Genomic DNA, 22,933 nt, shown 5'->3' on the forward strand with positions numbered 1-22,933 from the left:
AGTGCCACTTCCAGCTTTTTCTGCTTATGTGGTGCTGAAGAATCAAACCCAGGGCCTCATGCATGCAAGGCAAGCATTCCACCACTGAGCCACCTTCCCAGCCCTAATTCTAACATCTTCAGCTCTACCTGGTATTCCTCTAAGTTCTCATACATAGCAATTTTCTTCCTTGTACATTAATGCTTTTTGTCCATGGACTGCTCATATTCCTCCAAACCTCAAGTGTCAACATGCCATGGAGCCATATCTGTGGATATACTACCACTCTGCGATAACTTTAAACAAACTTTCAACTTCAGCAGGATGTAATAACACTAGGAGACTAGCCTATCATTATGAGTACTCCAGGTTAATTCACCCTACACCACACCACTCTCAGTGCAATTCTCCTTTGGTGTATTCCAATTTTACCCTTATATCACAGTCGGAGACTTTCAAATCCTATTCCATAAGTTCTTTCCACGAAGGGCTGTCTTTAGCTTCGTCTCAAGTTCTCATTTAACAGTAATGCTGATATAAATGCTATAGGTAAATCAGGTGCCAATGGTTCATGCCTATAATCTTAGCTACTCAGGATTCTAAGTGGTTAGATGCCAACCTGGACAGGGAAGTCTATAGCATTATTATTACCTCCAGTTAATCACCAAAAAAAGCTAGAAGTAGAGCTATAGCTCAAGTAGTAGAGGTCTAGCCTTGAGCAAAAAAGCTAAAGGACAGCATCCAGTCCCTCAGTAAAAGCATCAGTATAATAACTAAAAAATAAAAAACAAAAAAAATCAGCAAGTGACCCTGAATAACCTTTCCTTCCTACTGCATCAATATATTTGTAAAACATGTTTTTCTCTAGAAGCCACATTTTTTGTTATTCTCTGAAGGACAGCATCAAAGTACTTATGTGTATAAAACAGCTAGAAACAGAAATAAATTTCAGTGCTTATTTCTTCATCCTTTCTCCTCTAAGTTCTTGTTTCTTCTTCACTACCTCATTCTACAAAATAACCAGGTAAACTGGAATTCATTTAGAACATGGGCATGTCTTTTTTTTCCAAAAATGCACCAATTCCTTGTTCAGGAGAAGCAGTATACTTTGATTCATAAGGAAAGAGATATATAATCTGCAATCCCAATACTCAAGAAGAGGAGGCAAAAAGATCAAGAGTTCAAGGCCAGCCTGAAGTACAGAATGAGACCCTATCTCCAGAGAGAGAGAGATAAAATCAAAGTAATAAAGAATTAACAAACTATCCCTGAAGCAACACATTTACCTTCCATTGATGATACGAACTCAAGATTGCCATCTGTATTTGTAGTTAACACATTGAAAAACTTCATTAACCTTGAATTCATTGTAAAATTCTAGATACAAAAATAAAACAAATGATTAATTCTGTTATTTGCTCAAAGAATATTGAAGTCATTGAGTAACTGATGTGATACCTGCATGGAGAGGCTCCATTTGTGGAAATTTGCAGTCAGAGGTTCTATGGCTAATGATAGCAGTAAGTCAGGAGGAAAATTATGGAACATTCTGCTCTGTATTGCACCTAAAATAATGTAAACACAAGAAAAGTCAGTGAAAAGAAAAGCCAGTGAATTCATTATGAAGACATAATCAAGATGACTAAGTGATAAGAAGAGGATGGCATTTCCAAGCAAGGGTTCCAGTCAAGCACAAAATATGCAAATATAAGTGCTCAAACATAAGTCCCTTTCTTTTACATTTTAGTATAAATAAATGACATTTTTCTGTTTAGAAGAACTTGTAGGCTAACCAGAGAATCTTTTTCCTTGATAGGTAGATTAAAAGTTTACATGGGTTAGGTAGTGGGAAAATGTAAATTAAAACTATAATAAGATACCAGTTTGCATCTATAACTTTACAAATTTGGCTACAGTCAAAAAGGTGGAAAGTAACAAATGTCAGCAAGGAAGTAGGGCTGTTGAAACCCTTGTATATAAGCAGATAATCCTAACTCCATCTCTGAAAAGCAGAGAAACTTTCCAAGTGTGTGTATATTTATTTTCCCAAGGAAGAATCCAAAATTTCCAATGCATTTTCAAAAGTATCTGGAGAAGGAAGGAAGGAAGGAAGGAAGGAAGGAAGGAAGGAAGGAAGGAAGGAAGGAAGGAAGGAAGGAAGGAAGGGAGGGAGGGAGGGAGGGAGGGAGGGAGGGAGGGAAGGAGGAAATCAGCAATGTACATACAGAAGAATATTAACCAAGCCAAAATCTTTGTACTTAGTAAACAGATCAAAGAAGCATTACACTGTAGTTGTCAACTGTAAAGACTTTACTATAGTCAGACATATAGAGTAAAATACCAATGGAAAGTTTATTTTTAAAGTTCTGATGTGCTCAAGCCTTGGTGCTAACTGTTCCAGTAGAGGCCTAATGGCTCCCAAGAGAATTTCTGTACCTTCCAGCACTCTGTGCATAAACTGGGTTTCTGCAACATGGCACCAAAAAGTCTGACCTAAAACATGTACTTCACACATTTCTTGCAATGATAAGGTGAGATAATAGAAGAAAGAGTTTTCAGAGAGCTTAAAGCATCTAGGCATTGATGACTCACATCTTTAATCCTAGCTCTCAGGAGGCTGAAATCTGAGCATCTTGGTTTGAAACCTGGCATGAAAATCCATGAGAGTCTTATAGCCAATTAACCACCAAAAAAGCTGAAAGTGGAGCTTGGCTCAAGGGAGACAGCCTTAAGGGGAAAAACACAGGGACAGGGCCCAGGCCCTGAGTTCAAGCCCCAAGACTAGTACACATACAAAAAAAAGTGTGAAGCATTCCTTAGGTTCTTTGTATAACTACTATTACTTCCTTCCAAAGGCCTATGAGAACAGAAATAGTTCCTAGCACTACAACATGAAGATCTAGAGATCAGATAACCAAACTACAAGGATCAGGGATCATTATCTGCTTGTACTCACACCATCCAGCAATTCAGCAGCCCCAGGCCTTCCTCTCTACCTGGTAAGGCTCAGAGGACTGGCTTAGCAAGGAATGCAGTACCACAGGGAGTGGTGACACAAGGTAGAGGACCCAGGGGGCTCCTTACACTGCTAGGTATAAAGAATCTCTGTTCTAGGTGTCTAACAAAGGGTATTTAAAACTACTGGAATGGTAAGAATGATATTGCTATTATGCTAATGAAATGACTAAAGTTCTGATTATAGGGAAAGGTGAAGGACTGTCTACTGCCTAATCAAGCAAAGCACCAGGTGTATGTTCATGTGCTTGTCTTCAAGGTCATTCTGACCTTGGCCCCTAGGAGACAATAGCCACCCCAGGTCGAATATTCCACTCTAGGCCTAGCCAAGGACACCATCCTTGGCCTCTAAGAGACCATAGCCATTTTTTATTTTCTCCTTCCTTGTTAAGACTATATAAACCTACCCCAAAATCCAGTACCTCAAACAGCCTCCAAACCCATGGGAAGGTCTGTGCTCCTCAATGGCAATAAACAGTCCCTAGCCTGATGACAATCAAGTCTGTCCTATTCCTTTTCTGTTCTCTTTCATTTTCCTAACAGATGGAAGAGTGGCTGGCATGTGAATTCACCAGTGGCCAATGATTCAGCCAATCATGCTTTTGTGATTAAGCACCAATAAAACAAACTTTAGATACCAAAGTTGATTGTGTTTCCTTGCTGGTAAGCAAATACAGCACTCTCTTGAGGTCTGTGAGTTATTCTAAGATATTATGAAATGTCCTAGGAATTACAAATAGGTAGCAGTTAGAAAGAAGAGTGGGGGCTGGGAAGGTGGCTCAGTGGTAGAGCACTTGCCTTGCATGTATAAGGCCCTGGGTTTGTTACCCCAGCACCACATAAGCAAAAAGGAGGGAAAAAGCCCGAAGTGGCGCTGTGGCTCAAGTGGTAGAGTGCTAGCCTTGAGCTGAAGAGCTGAGGGACAGGGCCCAGGCCCAGAGTTCAGGTCCCACGACCAGACCCCCCCCCCCCCCCGCAAAAAAAATAAGAGTGGTAGCATACGGCTGTGATTTTTGTGGCTTATTGAAATAAGGACGCAATGGGTACCATCTTGGCCACGTGGTAGATAACAGGATCTTGGGTTTAACTGGTATCTTCATGGTAGAGTCAGGGAAGTCCCACCTTCCAAGTGATGGGCGTGCCTGAACACCTAGAGGCTTGGGTGGGGACTTGGACAAGAGATTACTGACTTGCCAGTCTTGGGTCATGAACTCTCAAGCTCCCTGTAACCCTGTCCCCTGACCTAACCCTATGTAGGCCCAGACCAGCTCAGGCAAAAGGATGCCATGCCACACATATCTCCTATCTATTCATGCCTTGTTTCCTGGCTTTCCTCTGGTCAACATTGCATCCCACTTCAGCTTTCCATTAGAGCTGATCTGGTTTCTTGGTATTGTTTTTCTGCTCTTTCTTTCCTCTCCTGTTCTCATGGCTCAGTTTTCTGACAGTATTAAGTGTATTCACAGGGTTGCAGGTCTTTGTGAAAAAGAGTTCATCTGTGATTGCTGGTCTTTGAATAAACACTCCCAATCTGACCTCTCATGATGTGGCTTCCTCTTTTCTCAATATTATCAATCTTACTGGGCACTTTGACCTTTACCTTATAAGAGCTATATTAACTCCATATATTTAGTGAATTAAATTACATTATACCCTGTGGGAATTGACACAAAGTGTACAGTCAATGGGGAGAAGCTGAAACTATTCTAATAATAGTTAAGAAGGATTGAGCATTCTGGTAAGAAAAATCACCTAATTTAATTTTTACCAAAACTTCTAAGGGGTAGGTCCATTTGCAATGAGGAATTTACAGCTAAGTCTTTAAATAATTGTACAAGGCTGTAGGGAGAGACTGAGGACTCAAAACCAGGACCCATTTCCAGTTCTTAATTATATATGGTCTTGTATATAACTAGAAGCAATGAGTTGTCGACATTTAAAATTCTTGTATGGGGGGCAGAATGAGAGTGTAGAATGAGGAAGAAAGAGATACTGAGGAGTGAAGAGGATCAAAGGACATTATGCATGCACACACACATGAAGAGCTAAAGTAACTCCATTTTGAGATTAACCCCACCATCTTGAGCTAGGCTGCCCTCAGAGTAACCCCAAGAAAGAGAAAAAAAACACAGGTTGCCACCAACCCTGCCCACCCTTAAGAACGCAGAACAGCTGCCCAAGTGTTTTAGGAACAGAACATACCAAAGTTCAGAAAAAGGGCAGTGAAATTATGTAACTGCTTGTGTGGAAATTCCCGAAACTTGTTTATTCAATACTATAAAAGCTGTGCTACTCTGTACAGTATGTTCACAAATAAAAAAAATAAAAATAAAAAAAAAGCTGTGCTGATTTTGTGCTCGGGGCCTCTTAGCGTCACCAGATACCAAGTGTGTGGAGGACCAAGCTCGAGCTTGCAAATAAATGACTCTTTTGCTATTTGTATCGGTCGTGGTCTCTGGTGGTCTTTCGAGGGTTCTGCGTCCATGTACAATACACACACATATGCTTATATATACATATATAATGTAATTTAATTTAATATATCCCAAAGGGGTAGAGAAAAGAGGAGAGGAATGGGAAAATGATGGAAGGGGTAAATTTGTTCAAAGTAAACTTTTATGCATGTGTGAAAACATCACAAACCCTTTCTCATATCACAAATGGGTACTAATTCAAAAATAAAACAATCAAAAAGATTCTTTAAAAATTGAGAATTCTTCAAGTCATCCTCAGGCACATCCTTTGGCATGGGTAAAATACACTAGAAGGGAACATTATATGTGACTTTGATTCTAGCTGCTAACCAATCCTATTCCCTAAGCAGACAATAAAGAGTTTGAAAGAGAATTCTTACCTTTAGTGAAGTTCAGCGGCAATGCTTTTGAGAAAGTGTCTGTGAGAGTTAGTAAGCACTCCCCACTAATCAGATACGAAAGCTCCTCAAATCCAAGGCAGGTACCCCACAGAGGAAAGTAGTCTCCATCATCAAAACTCTTTGGAGAGTGAGAGAGAGCAAAAACCAAGTTTACTCAAAAGAAATTTTTAAACAAAAATTATATATATGGCTTCCCATTACCAGCCAGCACACGAGATAAGCATGCACAGATTTCTGTGAAATTTTCCAGGATCCATAAATACACTATCAATCAAAGACCCAACACAGGTTGGAAAAGGCCAAGAATTATTTAATCTAGCTATTAAAAGTTATTAAACTAATGTTTCAAATATTAAAGTAGTTATTTAGGATAATACTTAACAGAGAGTTAGCAAGACAGTAGAGCCATCAAGATTAATTATAAAATTGAGGTTAATAGTTAAGGGGAGAAAGAGTAAGGACTATAACTTAGGGTTCAAAGGCAAACCTAATATGGGCATTTTTCATGTGCCAATCCTGGGACTTAAACTCAGGCCTGGACATTGTCTCTGGGCATCTGCATTCAAGTCTAGCACTCTACCACTTGAGCCACAGCTCCACTCCAGCTTTTTTGTTGGTTCATTAGAGGTAACAGTATCATGGACTTCTCTGCCTGGGCTGGCTTCAAATCCTTAGATCTCAGCCTCCTGGGTACTCTGTATTACAGCAGTAAACCACTGGTCCCCAGCCAAATGTGGGCATTTTCAAAGAAATAGCCAGTGGCTCTTCATGTTTGATTAATATAGCCTAAGTTTATGAACTGAAGATTTTCAAAGAAACCCCATCTGTGTTGAAGATCCTACAGACTGATTGACTAGAATATTATAATAGGGCAGATGAAATATTACAGATGAAGAGCCAAAATTATATGGGGTTATCTTTTAATAGCCACTCACTATCAATATATGTAGTGACCATCCATGTGAGTACAAGATAACACTTTTGGAATGTACTGTTAAACTTAGACATCTAGCTTCCCTCTGTCTTAAAGCTAAGAAAGTTCTAACATCTGAAACCTGTAGAAGAGTTTCTATACTATATTGTGGCCTGCCTACCTGTGCTCCCACTAATGTCTTTGGAAAAAGCATTAATTTATGATGCATTTCTGTTCTGTAGCTATAAAAGCTAGTGTGCCTTCTTCTACATCAGAATATATTATTTATATATTCTGTGTTCCAGGGCTTTGGTCACTCATATTGGGTTCAGAATAAATCCTCTCTTATTCCTTTTGGAAGAAAAGCTATGTTTTCCTATCTATAGGTAACTGAAAAGCAAGGTCAATGGGATTGAAGGAACTGGCAAAAAGAGTAGATTTTTTATGATTATTTTATTATGAATGTGAGATATATTTAGAATGAGATATTAAAAGTGAGAATTACGCATGGACGAATAATGCTCAGTGCAAAATGAAAGGATAATAAGCTGGAGAGAAATACTAGAAATACTAAGCCTAGAAATACTAGGCTGTAGTTCACACCTAGAAACCTTAATTAGATGAAGCATGAGGCAGGCGGAAGCACTTTGTGCTGCCTGGAGAATGGTGCCTAAAAGATGAGAGGGGTAGGCTGGGTAATTGTTAAGAGAGGATTACCACATGCCTAAAAGCAGAATCATCCTCCCAGATGCCCACAAAACCTTCTCTAGAACAATACACAATCACAGACATTTACCTGTATGGCCATCTTGTAAAAAATTTTAGCCACGTGGGCATATTCTGAGTGTACAAGGCTAACACTTCCTCCAGGTAAAAGGAGTCTGAAACAACAGCAGTGAGATGCATTTCCCCCATGAACACAAACAAAAAAATCAGAAAATTAAGGCACAGATACATATGCATATATACACATATAATATATACATAAAAGTTTTTATCTTAGTCATTTAGAAATTGCTGCTGTTAGCAACACTTTAGTGTCTATTCTTTTAAAAACATTTTTTCGCTTTTTATTTAATGACACAGTATGAACCAATTATATAAATAAAAGGAGGAGACTACCCAGAGCTAGAAATCAAGTAGAGGCAAAATTGCCATTGTAGACAGATTTAAGCTAAGATTATCAGTGACATCAAATCAACCACTGGTCTACAAATGTGAGTTTTAACTCATATCTTTTGTTTTCCAGTACCAGGGTTTGAACTTAAGGACCTTACATTCATCATGCTTGTTCAGCTGGTACTCTACCACTTAAGCCATGACTCCAGTCCTAACTCACAATATTTTTAACTATGAAGAAGTAATCATAAAATTTTACTTAGATTGTAATTAAATATCTACAAAATTTTATTTTCTGTCAGGTGCTGATGGTGTAACGCTAGCTACCCAAGAGGGTCCTGGTTCAAAGCCAGCCTGAGCAGACAAATCTGAGAGAATCTTACCTCCAATTTACTAGCAAAAATCTGGAAAACTGAGGACTAGCTAAGTGATCAAGCACCAGCCTTGAGTATACACACACACACAAGAAATGTGCTTATCACCCTGAAATCTTTCCAGAGAAAAGCACAATAATAGAAAAACCTTGAAAAGAAAACAAAGACCATTCAAAAGGACTATGAAAAAATAGTCACAATAATTTGCTTTTCGTTTATTCTATCAATAATATGAAATATTAAAAAAATTATGTGTGATGCTGGCTTTTTAAGCTAGATGTATAAAACCTTATTGGGTCTTAAAATAACTAAGGATATTCAAAAGATATCTGGCCTTTCCAGCAAACAAAAGTTCGAGTACACAATATTAAAATTCTGAAAATACATAAATATGAATTAAAGATACATGAAAGATCACTTTTGAAACTGTTTTCCTTCAAAAACTATATTGTGTGCTTTTCTGTGTCAGGCAACAGATTAGCCAGAGACAAAGATGAGCACTTCAACTGTTAGGAAGATCAGTCTTCTAGAAGACATTTAAATACCTCAGTGGTCTGCCACAAAACCATACTGAAAACCCAACCATTTAAAATGACTTAAGTCTCAATAGTTCTGGAAACTCAGAATTGTAAAAGCTGCATTGGGCCAAATTTGCTGTTTCTAAGCCTCAAATTCTTTTAGCTATTCTCATTAGAATCTCCCTCCCAGATGATAAACTTCCCTAAGGCAGGCTCTGTCATTTTCTTTTCTTGTACAATAGGAGCTCAATAAAGGTGATTCTGAAGTTACATCTGACTAAGTGTTCAGAAACAGTAAATTACAAGTTTCCCCCATTCAGAGTCAAGCATGCAATTCTTGTGCTGTGGACAACTGCGAGCAGCTGGTGTCAATGAAGGATAATGTTGTGGAAGATAGAGGCAGAAGGCCTCTGGTCAAAGTAAGAACCAAAGCTGCTTCCCATGGAACAACAGGACAAGAGGGCTACCAAAAATATTTATTCCCACTTACACAACTACTATTTCAAATTCCTTTCCAAATAGGAAATGGGAGAAGGTTGGAAGAGATGAAGTGATTCAAAATCCTATTTTAGTGCCCTTCTATTATAGTCTAGCCTGGAATTACTTACGTTTGTCCTTTCAAAAGTACTCTTCCCATGTGGACATTGTAAATGTTTTACTAAATTGACCTAATTTTACACTAAATATTTACTAATCCAAACTAAATGAAAGACAATTTTTTGAACATAGCTTAAAAATACCAAACAGATGAAGGTGGTTTTTAAAAGTAAAATAATAAAGCTCTTCAGAAAAAGAAAAATAGTTTACAAGAAAAGACTTCTTCTCACCCTATTGACAATCAGAAATAACTGCTGTTAATACCTGTTGTTACAAGCCGGGTGAGGTGGCTCAGACTGGTGATACTAACTACTCAGGAGGCTGATCTGAGGATTATGGTTCTAAGCTAGCCCAGGCAAAGGTGAATGAGACTCTCATCACCAATTAATCACCCAAGGGGAAAAAAAAGCCAGAAGTGGATTGTAATTCAAGTGGTAGAGCACTAGCCTTAAGCAAAAGAAGCTCAGGGACAGTGCTCAAGCCCTGAGTTTAAGCCCCAAGACTACCACCAAAAAAAAAAAATCTGTTATATTGTGCCAAAAAAAAGACCCAGCTTCTTCCTTCTTGGTGTAGTTCTCTGTTCTTTGGGAACAAACTTGTTTCAAACTGTAGTGAAAGTGAAGGTCCTGAGTTGTCACTTCCTTATATAACATTTAAGCTTGGGGAAATGGAAGAACATTGGTCACCTTTATTCTGTGCTATAATTTCTCCAACCATGCAATGGAAAATGGGGTTGAATCTGACCCTAAAGTAGAGAGAACTGCTCTCAGCACTGTTTTTTTTAAAATATTCTAAAAAAGGATTTTTTACTTGTTAAATATATATATTTATGTAGATAAATAAATATATATATATATATATATATATATATATACTTAATTGTGCCAAGTTGAAAGGAATACACATCCCTGCCTTACAAACCGGAACAGGACAAGTGCCCTGGGCAAAGGTAGCATGACCCTGTCTCAAAATCAAAAAAGTAAAAATGAGGAAGAGAGAGGACTGGGATGTAGCTCAAGTGGCAGAATACTAGTCATCCCCATTACCCCCAAAATAAACAAACAATGTATGCACCATTCTGTGCCTTGTTTTGTTTCACATAAAAAGACTGTCCCCAGGACAACAACAATCCAAAGCAGCATCTATAGAGAGCCTCCTTGTTAACTCCTGCATAATACCCAATTAATTTCACTTAGTCTATTTCATTTAACTAGTTCTTATAGACTATCAGGTAACTTCCAACTTGATGTTTTCTGTCAACAATACAGTGCCTGTGTATAGGTCTAAGAATTTACATAAAGAAAGTAATATATTCATTAAATAAAATTCCCAAGGCAAAAAGACATGCATTTCTCTTTTTCAATTTTTATTGTAAAGAAGATGTAGAGAGGGATTACAGTTATATGTCAGGTATTGAGTAAATTTCTTTTTGAAGAGTGAAAGATATGTGTTTCTAACTGAAACACATATTGCAAAACTGCTCCTGAGAAACTCTGTAATTATTATTTTGCCACTAATAGAATATAAGACTACTCATATTTTCCTCATTATCTCACCACAGAAGATTAGCTTATTTTGATCTCTGCCAGTCTGAGAGTCAAATGTTTAACTGCTATAATTAACCATATTTCCCTACATGAAGAGTTATATAAAACTTTTTTTCATATAATTAAAAGTCTTCCTCTGTAAGTTAACCAATCCTATTTTATGGTAAAGGTAGAGATTTTTTAAAAAAAGCAATGTCCAAGTTCTACTGAAATTATCTTTAAAAGATAACCACTCAGTGTCTTCAAATGTAAGACTTAAAGTCCTCTAAGCAAGCAGCATTATTTACAATTCAAAGTGCTTCAGTATTATTTAAGACAAGCATTAAAAGAACAAAGATCTTGCTGCACTTGTAAAAATAATTGCCTGTGTCTACTATGTACTAATTATGTATTTCCTACCCTGACTCCTACTTCTCACAGCACTTTTACCATCTCCCAAGAAAATATTTCCTATAAAGGAACTCAGAAAACTAATATTTATGATAGTTATATGACAACTCTGAGCACTATATAGAAACACATATTAATACTTACATGTTTTTTGAAAAAATGGACAGATATGTGGACACCAATAGGTAGTCAAACCAAGTGATCATTAATTGCATTAAGCCAACTTACCCGTTGATGGATCTGAATATATGTGAATACTCTGCAAATGTAAGATCAGTCCTGAAAATTTACAAAAAAAAAATTAGTGTTTAGTGTTTCCCCCTCCCCTGAAACCGAGGGGGGGAAAACCTCCAAATGAAGTCAATATATTAATTTTAAAACTCAAATAAAAGTGTTTGCAGTACTGGTGATTGAATCCTGGGCTTCTTTTTTTTTTTTGAGAGGTCAAATTGAGAGTCTTTATTGGAGAGCTGGTGTCTGCAGGTGGACTCCTGTCTCAAGAACCTGTAGCCCTGAACAAAGTCTGCACTAAGCTTTTTTTGTGTTTTTTTTAATTTATATTTAATTTTATTTGTGAACATACTGTACAGAGGGGTTACAATTGAATGGGCAGGATAATGCGTACATTTCTTACCAAGCATTGCACCCTCCTCCTTTGGTTTACCCTTCACATCCCTTCCCAGCCTCCCCCCTCCACCCAATCCCAGTCCTTCTCCTTCCCCCCCCTTCCCAACCCCCCCCCCACACCGACGTTGTAAAGCTCGTTTTGGACATGACAACTTGTACTTCTCATTGTTGCAACAGGTCCACCTGTATCCTTAAACAACTGGTTTTTCCCCATCTCCTCCACAAGTTATACTGACATCAAATATAGTGAAAGCAGGGGTTATACTGTGGGGGAGAGACATACAAAGCAACGAAGAGATAATCTTATAAATGCGTTAGAAACACATGCATGAAAGAAAAAAAACATTAAAATACATATCTAAGGGTTCATTTTCCTGACATCACATTATCTGACCTTTTCCGCTTGACTCATACATATACTAGATATTGCAAATAAGGGAAACCATGGGACCTATGTTTCTTTGGGCCTGGCTTACTTCACTTAATATAATTTTTTCCAAGTTTTTCCATTTCCTAACAAATGGGGCAATGTCATTCTTTCTGATGGAGGCATAGAATTCCATTGTGTATATATACCACATTTTCTTGATCCATTCATCTACTGAGGGGCATCTGGGTTGGTTCCATACCTTAGCTATGGTAAATAATGCTGCAATAAACATTGTTTTGCTGGTAGCTTTAGTGTGGTCTTGTTTGTAAACATTTGGGTAAATGCCCAAAAGTGGGATTGCTGGGTCATAGGGGAGTTCTTTCTATGTGAAGTCTTTTGAGGAACCTCCATACTGCTTTCCAAAGTGGGTGAACAAGTTTACATTCCCACCAACAATGAAGTAAGGTTCCCTTCTGTCCACATCCCCTCCAGTATCTGTTGTTGTTAGAGTTCTTGATTTTTGCCGTTCTAACTGGGGTGAGGTGGTATCTCAATGTTGTTTTGATTTGCATTTCTTTTATGGCTAGGGATGTTGAACATTTCTTCATGTGTCTATTGGCCATCCTTCTTTCTTCTTCAGAGAAGTTTCTCTTTAAGTCTTTAGCCCACTTATTTATTGGGCAGTTGTTTCTTTGAGGATTTGTTGTTGGGGGGTTTAATTTTTTGAGTTCCAAGTATATTTTAGATATGAGACCCTTGTCCGTTGTATGGCTAGTAAAGATCTTCTCCCAATCCGTGGGCTTTCTATTGATCTTGCTAGCTATGTCATTTGAATCCTGGGCTTCTTATATGTTATACAAAATACCACTGAACTACATATCCAGATCAAAAAATAATTCTAAAATATTTGACAACACTATGTATCTACCTTCCAAGAGACATTTTTTTTTCAAACTCCACGAAAGCTACATCATTATATCTATGTTTTGCTAAGCAAAAAATTAAGTGTTTTTCTGGGGTCTAGTGAAATTCAATCATGTACAGAACGTGCTAATATGCAAAGATGAAAGACCATGAGAAATGAACTAAAGAAACTTGGTATTGGAAAAGTATGTGCTAAGATGTGAATATTAAAAGCTCATGAGAATTGGACAAGAGCAATTTCTGTCTGCAAAGAACTATAAAAGAATTCTAAAATCTTATTAGAGTATATGTAAAAACTAAACAACAAACTTTATTATCATACCACTTTAACAACAGGAAGCTCTGGGAAATAAAAACAAAGAAGCAGAAGCTGCAGCAGCCAATCTCTACCTAATTCCACCCATTAGTAGCGAAGATGTGAGGACTGTTGTTTTTCCACCTCCAGACCAGCTCAAATTTAATGGTACATAATAGACAGATCACCATAGATAGACTAGCCTAGCAATTCTGCAGTTCCCTGGATCAAACACTGAAGCACAGAAACAGTGGGACAAAGGCTGAACCAATTAAGCAGTAAAACCCACTAGGCACGATGTTGGAAATGAACTATACAACTTGGGAGAGAGGGGATACAGGAGGGGAAAACTGGAAGAGAACGAGAGAGTGGGTGAAACTGATCAAGAGGATATATACTCATTACTTGACTTATATAACTATAACCCCTCTATACATGACCTTTACAGTAATATTTAAAAGAAAAAGAAGGAAAGAACTTCCGAACAATAACCCTGTTATCAATCCCTAGAGGAAACCTGATAGAGATTATCGATGACAATTATTTTATTTAATTTTACTGTTAAGGTGATGTACAGAGTTACTACCTATGACAATTGACGGCCTTTAATTAAGTCACAGTAAGATGTTTTGCGCATCAATAAAATGTCTATGAAATCCTTGCTCTCCTGTTTTTAGCAATCTTCTGAATCTATGTGAGAATAACATGTCACCTGCCCCCTCCATTCTCCACAAATATGGATTTACAGTCTTATGCCAACTATAGCCCATTTCTATTCCAAAGAACAGCTTGAGAGGGAGTCAGAATACCTCTCTCATTATCAAGCAGATACCTTGGATGCCAACAGTTACTTGTACTCTGCCAGAAAATCCTGTGGGCTCTCCTTAAGTCTAAATAACTTTGTCCAAGTCAAGGTTTGTTGTTCAGAAGTTCAAAGGAAATTTCTTTTGGTCAAAGAGCCAAAAGCCATGGGTCACAGGGAAATGGTGCTCATCTCTGTCTTAAATGTAGGTTAAACTGGAGGAGGCCCTGTCTTGGAAAGTGATAGGCAGGTGAAATTTGAGTACACCAGTTCTCAGTAGTCTGCCAGCCCAGTCTTTTCAGTTAGGTATACAACAACTACCCATGGGAACCAGGGGATACAGATCTATAGATCTATCAGCTGTTCTGAAAGGACTCCTGGGTTAGGCCACTGCACAGACAAGCTCTGGACATTTCATCAATTCTAAATAAATGGCTCCTGCATTGTCTGTGACTACTTCAGGTCCTACGTGTCACTGTTCATGGGTCTAACTATGGAGTGCATCATCTCATCATCTCTTCCCTCTCAGAAGCCTACCAGTAAAGAATATACCAGGTTCCACATAGACACAACCTGTGTATTTTCAGACATTTCTGGATACAAGAGTCCCTCCTGACCATATATGAGAAATGCTTCACCTCCCCCTTCACCAAGAGAAAATGGCTGAGTCCAATAATGATGGTAGGTGACCCATACCTTCATAGCCTGACAAGGAATGGCAGGCACCAGTCATAAAAGTTTAACCACGAAAAAGTGGAGAGCACCATCCTTCTATAAAAAGTCACACTCCAGTAATTCAGCTTTTTACGAAATCTTCTGACTTATAATTGTTTCCTTAACGACATAAAATACACTATGACTAAACTCATTCTTAAAGCAGAAGCTGCCAGCTAATGTGTGATCTTTCAGGTGAGTTAAAACTATTCCCCACCTGGGGCTGGGAAGGTGGCTCAGTGGTAGAGCGCTTGCCTTACACGCATGAGGCCCTGGGTTTGATTCCTCAGCACCACGTGAGCAGAAAAAGCCAGAAGTGGTGCTGTGGCTCAAGTGGCAGAACGCGAGCTGAAGAGCTGAGGGACAGCGCCCAGGCCCAGAGTTCAGGCCCCGCGACGAACCAAAAAAAAAAAAAAAACTATTCCCCACAAGTCCTACAATTGGATGCAGAGGAACCTGGGGGCACCAAGCACCTGAGGAACAAAGGCAAAAACAAAATAGGAAGGGACCAAACACAAACTTCTTCACATCTGGCTGAACTGTGCCTGTCTCCTGTCTCCTGTCTGTTTCCTCCCTTCTAAACTTGAGAAGGTGTGGTGCCCAACAGCCAGCCCACAGGCAGAAACCTCACGGTTTGGGGATGATGGCACCAGGTCCGTTCTACCTTAGGGTGGGTAATCCTTCAACTCCAGGTATTATATTGTTTCTATGGAATCACGATTCCAGTTCCTTCCAGTGAACTTTGGAAACCCAAGCTGTAGGTTAACCTCTATGCAGTCCCATTTTCAGTGTCTCTGTTATAATGACTAGTATTCTGCAAGTCATCTGGTTTCAAAACTTTCTTCTCTCACATCTATTTCTTTTTTTTTTTTTTCCTGTTTCTTTTGTTTGTATTAGTCATCACAACCTACGGGTTTCTTTTTAAGCTTGGACCTACCAACTTCACAGCCAAGGCTCTAAGCCACACCCTCCACCTCCACTCTACCATGTTAGAAACACCCGCAGAGCTGAGACACCAACTTTTGTCTCCCTGACAAAGCCTCACCCACAGGATTAGCAGTATACTCTTACTTCACTGTCTGCATTATGAAACTTCCACCATCAAAACCCTGACATACTGCACTGAAGAAACTCAGGAGCCTCTTCCCCAGCCCTAATGCTGCTATTATCTGGATTCCCAGTAAGATTTCATTTGAAAAATCACATTTTCTACCCAAAGAATAAAGACTAATATTATAAGTAAATGTTGTGGGGACTGGAGGGGAAAACAGGGAGACAGCAAGGGAAGGGGTGACATTGTCCAAGGAAAAATGTACTCTTTCCCTGACTTATGTAACTGTAACCCCTCTTACATCACCTTTATAATAACAATTTTAAAAATTATAAATAGATGTTCATCTGAGGTACAGTGAATCAAAATGTAAAAAATAAATCTAGTAAGACATTGCTTACCAATCTTTTCATTATCCTTAAGTAGTTGTACAAAGAGGTTTCAATTCAACTTGTCTGTGAGTACAATGCATTTTTAATTCTATTTTATTATGCTTAAGTAGTTGTGCAAAGGGGTTATCATTCAACAAATTCAAAATCGGTTTATAAGTATAATGCATCTTGATGGAGACTGCCCCTTTCATCATTCTCCTCACTTCCTCTCAACCTCTCTCTTCATTTTCCTAACACAATATAGCTTGAAAAATGTCACCCATTCCATTATTTTCCCCATCTCTCCCACCCTACCCATCCCCTCAACTTACCTTGTTCCATTGGCACAATTCCCTAAGCTATAACATTACCATTTTGATTACTATTAATATTATATTGAGACAGTACAATTCTTTTGTTATAAATTCTAAGAATTTATAACAAATTTATAACTTTAGCAACAATATATTTTAAACACTTATAAGATTTTTGTTTGTTAGCACTTTCCAAATGAAAACAGGGGAGGTAAAGCACTATTCTTTTTTTCTTTCTTTTTTTTTTCTTTGGCCAGTCATGGACCTGAACTCTGGGCCTAGGTGCTGTCCCTCAGCTCTTCAACTCAAGGCGAGTGCTCTACCACTTGAGCCACAGCGCCACTTCATGCTTTTTCTGTTTATGTGGTGCTGAGGAATGGAACCCAGGGCCTCATGCATGCAAGGCAAGCACTCTAGCACTGAGCCACCTTCCCAGCCCGAAGCACTATTCTTATGGGGCCATTTTAACATGAAGCAGTACCAGTACATTAGTCACATCTATATTTCTAACGTAGAATATAAATATAAAGTGTGTGTGCCTGTACTAGGGCCTTAACTCAGGGCCTCATGTTCTGACCAGGCATGAGCCACCAGCATCCACCTGAAGATAACTTTAATGGCCATCTTCTAAAACATCTTCATTGCCTAGTTTTTCCGTTAACTTTCTATTATGGAAAAAGTTGGTTTCATTCAAGATTCTGTTATTTCACTGCTTTCGTGGTGTCAGGATCATTTTTTTCTGGTGTAAGAGAAGCTATCATTTCATTCTCAGTCATAATTTGTATAGCATTTTTGATGGCTTGAGAGATATACTGCTTCATACATTAAACAGCTTACTGAGAGTCTTGAGGCATTAGGTTTGTGGCAAAAAAAAAAAATCAGGTGCAATCTTACCACATTGAAATGAGATAATCATGAATGATGCATTCATTTGAGATGAAAGAGTTTATACATTGTACAAAAAAGTAACATACCTTATTGGCATGACCCTTCCACCTGCAGACTCTATATACTTCACATAGGATGCAGCAAGGTAGTATTTCCCAAGGCTTTTCATTTCTTTACTTTGGCATGTTTGCATCACAATTCCTACATTGGAAAAAAAAAGTCTTAGTTTCATGCAAACTCCCTTACTTCTTTCTCAGAAACTGAATTATATCACCATGACAGTATCCCTATTTTATTCTCTTAATTTACTGAATGAAACAGGAAGTATCTTTGACAAGTCCATCTGTAGAATTTGGGAAAGAAATGGAGGGTGAGCTCAGTCTCAGACAACTTCCACTTCACACCACCTCAGGGAGACTATGCTCCCAGAGTAGATTAGAATGACACTAGTGTCCTTTATGCATACCTAGATCTGAGAGGCTTTAATTCTACTGTATAGAGAGAAGCCAGGGGCTGGTGGCTCACGCGTGTAATCCTAGCTACTCAGGAGGCTGAGAGCTGAGGATCACAGTTCAAAGCCAGCCCGGGCAGGAAAGTCTGTGAGACTCTTATCTCCAATAAACCACTAGAAAACCGAAGTGGTGCTGTGGCTCAAGTGATAGAGCACTTGCCTTGAGCTGAAGAGCGCAGGACAGCGCCCAAGCCCAGAGTTCAAGCCACATGACTGACCCAAAAAAGTAAGGAGAGAGAAAAGGAAGGATAATTAATAAGATGAAAAAGAAAAATGCACAGACACTATATATAGATAAATATAGATATAAATACAAATATATGTATAGATGCAGTGTGATGTCTGATAGTGCTAAGGGCAAAAAAACTAAAACAAAGAGGCGTCCTAATTTTTGTTTTTTATCATCCAGTGTGTTTACCTGTAGACAGGGACATGATAAATTATACAGGTCTCTAGACATTCAGACAGAAAGACCAAAGGAGGATATTCTTAGGAGAGAATCACAAAGCCTTAATAGGTGCATATGATCATATAAAATAATATTTACCCAAATGAACTCTTAAGAAACAGAAACAAAAGGGTTTCTTAATTTGCTGCTGTTGTTTTGTTTTTTTAATCTTTTGTTTGTAAGTTTAACTTTTGGGGGAGGATAATAATGGGAAACAGAAAGGATGGGACAAAGGTTGAACAAATACAGCAGTAATACTAGGCACTATGTGGAAACTGAACTATACAACTATACAGCAAGTACAACGGTTGTGAGTCAGCCTGGCACGCTGAAGGAGTCCATCTGAATACATTCACTGAGGGGAGAGAGAGCACCAGGAAATAAGATAGAGATATATATCATCCAGTCACCACCTTGTTTAAGCACCTCAGGGGTTCTTAAACTTTAATAAGCTGTAAGATATAAGATATAAAATATAAGGATCATGGTTCACAGCCAGACCAACCAGGAAAATCTGTGAGACTCTTATCTCCAATTAACCATCAAAAGGCCTACAGTGGGGCTGTGGCTCAGGTGGTAGAGCATCAGCCTTAAATGAAAAATCCCAGGGACAGCACCCAGGCCCTGACTTCAAGGCCCAGTACTGGGAAGGAAGAAAGGAAGGAAGGAAGGAACGAAGGAACGAAGGAAGGAACGAAGGAAGGAAGGAATCGCACAAGCATCCCTCCTCTCCTGTCCGCTCCTCCCATACTCACTTTTCCCATTTCTAACTCTATTCCTTGACATTACACATGTGACGCAAACGCCATTCCCATTTTTGATGGCTGCCATAACCTTGATGGCTTGTTTTAGAGTTCTTTGCACTTTTTAGAGTTATGCCTTGCACATACTTGGTGCTCAGTCAACAATTTTGTCTTAATCCACCAGGGTGAGCAGAGGTATACTTCTTTTCTGTGTCTTCCATTTAGCACTACTCTGGATAGTAGGAAAGGGAAATGAATCTCCTGTCTTTTTTCCTCCTCCTCCCTGAATTCAACAAGATGCAACTCACTACATAAAGTTACAGTGTTCTTTGAAGACTAACCATCATTGCAAATAGCTGTGGAAACAGGCTTTGCACACTCCAAATATTAGTATACATTTAATGGTTTCACATACAATTATTAATATAGTATACAATTAAAGAAAATATATGAAATGAACGTCTAGTTTGGTTGCAGAATACAGTGCTTAGCTTCTTGGGAAAAATAGCAGAAATGGCAAAAATCCTACACAAGGTGGGATAAAACCTGTTACTTGTCTGCCCAAAATTTTCTTTTGGCAAATTTTAATTTCAGGCTGGTATCTCCTAGATAGTTTTAGCTGACACTGTCTCAAAAGTCTGTTTCATTGTGAATGAAAGTTGATTTTCCTCTCTGGAAAACATACAGGGGCAAGGAAACAAAAAAAAAAAAAATGTGCACTTCACTTGAAGATTATATAGAATCCAGGTGCCAGTGGCTCACACCTGTAATCCTAACTACTTAGAAGGCTAAGATCTGAGGAATGCACTTCAAAGTTAGCCAGGTCAAGGAAAATCCTTAAGACTCTTATGTCCAATTAACCACCAGAAAGCCATAAGTAGAAATGTGGCTTAAGTGGTAGAGAACCAGCCTTGATGAAAAAAAGCTAAAAGACTACGCCCAGGCCCTAAATTCAAACCCCAGTTCTGGAACAAATAAATAAATAAATAAATAAAGACATAAGGTTCCCATCGGCCCCGCCTATCCCACGATGCTAAAGATGACAAAGTCCAAGGTAATCTATTACATTTTTCTGCATACTGTACTCTATGGTGAAATACACCCTCAACTAGGAAGTTTTTCCTAAGTATAATGTACATACAGAATTTCTAGATGCAAACTAGCAGGAATTGCTAGCTATGTTTTAAAAAAAAAAGATTTGCTTGTCTTTGATTGGAAAACGTCTATGTAAAAAAAAGAAAAAGAAAAAAGGAAGGGAAGGCTGGCGGGCAGAAAGAAAGAAAAAAGAAAAGGAAGGAAGGAAGGAAGGAGAGAGAAAGAAAGAGGGGAATGAAGGAAGGAAGGAAAAGAAAAAAGGGAAAGAAAGAAAAAGAGAAAAAGAAAGAAAGAAAGAAAGAAAGAAAGAAAGAAAGAAAGAAAGAAAGGAGAAAGAAAGAAAGAGGGAAAGAGGAAAAGAAAGGAAGGAAGAAGGAAGGAAGAAAAAAGGGAAAGAGAAATAAAGGAAGAAAGAGAAAGGTGGACAGGAAGGAGAGACAAAGAAAGGAAAGAAAGAGAAAAGAAAGAAAGGGCTGGGAAGGTGGCTCAGTGTAGAGTGCTTGCCTAGCATGCAGGAAGCCCTGGGTTCGATTCCTCAGCACCACATACACAGGAAAAGCCGGAGGTGTCGCTGTGGCTCAGATGGTAGAGTGCTAGCCTTGAGCACAAGAAGCTCAGGGTCAGCGCCCAGGCCCTGAGTTCAAGCCCCAGGACTGGCAAGAAAGGAAAAAGGAAGAAGAGAAGGACGTCTGCGGGGTTCTTCGCCGCTTTTTTCCCAACTTTGAGTCCAAAAACTAAAATCCCTCCGCGCGGCAGCTGGTCTGTCAGTGCCACCCCGGGCGTCCGCAGGCGCTGCCCATCCCGACAGCGGACGCGCACCTGCCCCCGGCCCCGGGGGTTTCCCGGGCAGGACGAGCGGGCTGCAGCCAGCCGCGGACCTCCGCGGACCGCGGACCCGCGCGGACCCCAGCCCCCCCCGCGGAGCCCCCTCGCCGCATCCTCACCAATGATGGGCTTCTTGACCGCGCGTTTGTGGTGTTTGGGCAGCCCGAGGCTCAGCGCCCAGCAGAACACCACCACCACGCACAGCAGTCGGCCCAGGCTCGCCATCGCACCAGCTGCCTCCCGCCGCGTTTCAAAGGCACTGTGGCTGGGCGGGCGGGGGCCGCGGCCACGGACACTGGGAGCCTCGGAGCCTCTTGCTCGCGGGAGCGCGCTCGCAGCCGCGCGGGGCTATGGGAAATGTAGTCCCGGTGCGCGGGGCCGGCGGCCGCGGGGCGGGGACGCGCGGCTCCGGGAGCGCTCGCGGCGCGCCGGTCCCATGGCTGAGCCGGGCCCGGAGCACGCCCCCTCGCGGGGCTGCCGAGCCACTCTCTGCACGACCTCTGCGCGGAGTCGGGGGACGCCTGGGGCGGGCACCCGGTGGTCTCGGCGCCCCGGGAGTCTGCCCTTTCGGCTATTCGGTCGATGTGGCCCCGTCAGCGGTACCCAGCCGAGGCCTCCAGCCTGGGCCTCGAGGGGCTGCTGTGGTGGGTCCCCGCCCGGGCCAGTGTGGTAACCAAGCAGCCGTGGAGGCCGGGGAGATTCTAGAAGGCCCCGGAGAACTTTGCGGAGTGAAAGGTCTGGATCCTGTGTCTTGGAATGCGACCCGAGGTCGTCCCCGGCGTTGGGTGTCGGGGCAGGGAGGGCGGGCGGGGGGGGGGCCCTCCACCGGGGCAGGGAGGGAGGGCGAGGGAGGGCGGGGGAGCGCCTCCACCGAGGCAGGGAGGGCGGGGGGGGGCCTCCATCGGGGCAGGGAGGGCGGGCGGGCGAGGGGGCGCCTCCACCGGGGCAGGGAGGGAGGGCGGGGGGGCGCCTCCACCGGGGCAGGGAGGGAGGGCGGGGGGGGCGCCTCCACCGGGGCAGGGAGAGCGGGCGGGGGGGTCGCCTCCACCGGGGCAGGGAGGGAGGGCGGGGGGGCGCCTCCACCGGGGCAGGGAGGGAGGGCGGGGGGGCGCCTCCACCGGGGCAGGGAGGGAGGGCGGGGGGCCTCCATCGGGGCAGGGAGGGAGGGCGGGGGGGGCGCCTCCATCGGGGCAGGGAGGGTGGGCGGGGGAGGGCGGGGGGGCGCCTCCACCGGGGCAGGGAGGGAGGGGGGGGCGCCTCCACCGGGGCAGGGAGGGCGGGCGGGGGGGCCTCCACCGGGGCAGGGAGGGAGGGCGGGGGGGGGGTCGCCTCCACCGGGGCAGGGAGGGAGGGCGGGGGGGCGCCTCCATCGGAGCAGGGAGGGCGGGCGGGGGAGGGCGGGGGAGCGCCTCCACCGAGGCAGGGAGGGCGGGGGGGGCCTCCATCGGGGCAGGGAGGGCGGGCGGGCGGGGGGGCGCCTCCACCGGGGCAGGGAGGGAGGGCGGGGGGGGGGGGTCGGGAGGGCGCCTCCCCCTCCCCTGAGCTGAAAGTAACGTGCTGACGTCTGAATGGAAACACTGAAGAGTTCCTCCACCCGCTCTAATCACACTGCCTGACTTGCTTGATCA

The 22,933-nt window shown here is 41.5% G+C and overlaps 1 protein-coding gene across 1 annotated transcript in view; it reads right to left on the minus strand.

Moving 5' to 3' along the window:
* The window catches only part of Ggh (gamma-glutamyl hydrolase), a 37,251-nt gene extending 15,629 nt beyond the window's left edge, over positions 1 to 21,622 (minus strand). The window contains exons 1-7 of the mRNA XM_069990800.1: positions 21,425 to 21,622; positions 17,770 to 17,884; positions 11,556 to 11,606; positions 7,579 to 7,663; positions 5,849 to 5,987; positions 1,438 to 1,544; positions 1,266 to 1,356 (exon numbers count right to left, since the gene is read on the minus strand). Coding sequence (XP_069846901.1) covers positions 1,266 to 1,356; positions 1,438 to 1,544; positions 5,849 to 5,987; positions 7,579 to 7,663; positions 11,556 to 11,606; positions 17,770 to 17,884; positions 21,425 to 21,530 — 694 coding nt within the window. The 5' untranslated portion in view covers positions 21,531 to 21,622. The remainder of the gene's footprint in view (positions 1 to 1,265; positions 1,357 to 1,437; positions 1,545 to 5,848; positions 5,988 to 7,578; positions 7,664 to 11,555; positions 11,607 to 17,769; positions 17,885 to 21,424) is intronic.
* Positions 21,623 to 22,933: the final 1,311 nt, after the last annotated feature.

The sequence above is a fragment of the Dipodomys merriami genome, unplaced genomic scaffold (assembly GCF_024711535.1).
Source record: "Dipodomys merriami isolate MVZ:Mamm:240054 unplaced genomic scaffold, mDipMer1.0.p SCAF_4, whole genome shotgun sequence".
Taxonomy (NCBI): Eukaryota; Metazoa; Chordata; class Mammalia; order Rodentia; family Heteromyidae; genus Dipodomys; species Dipodomys merriami.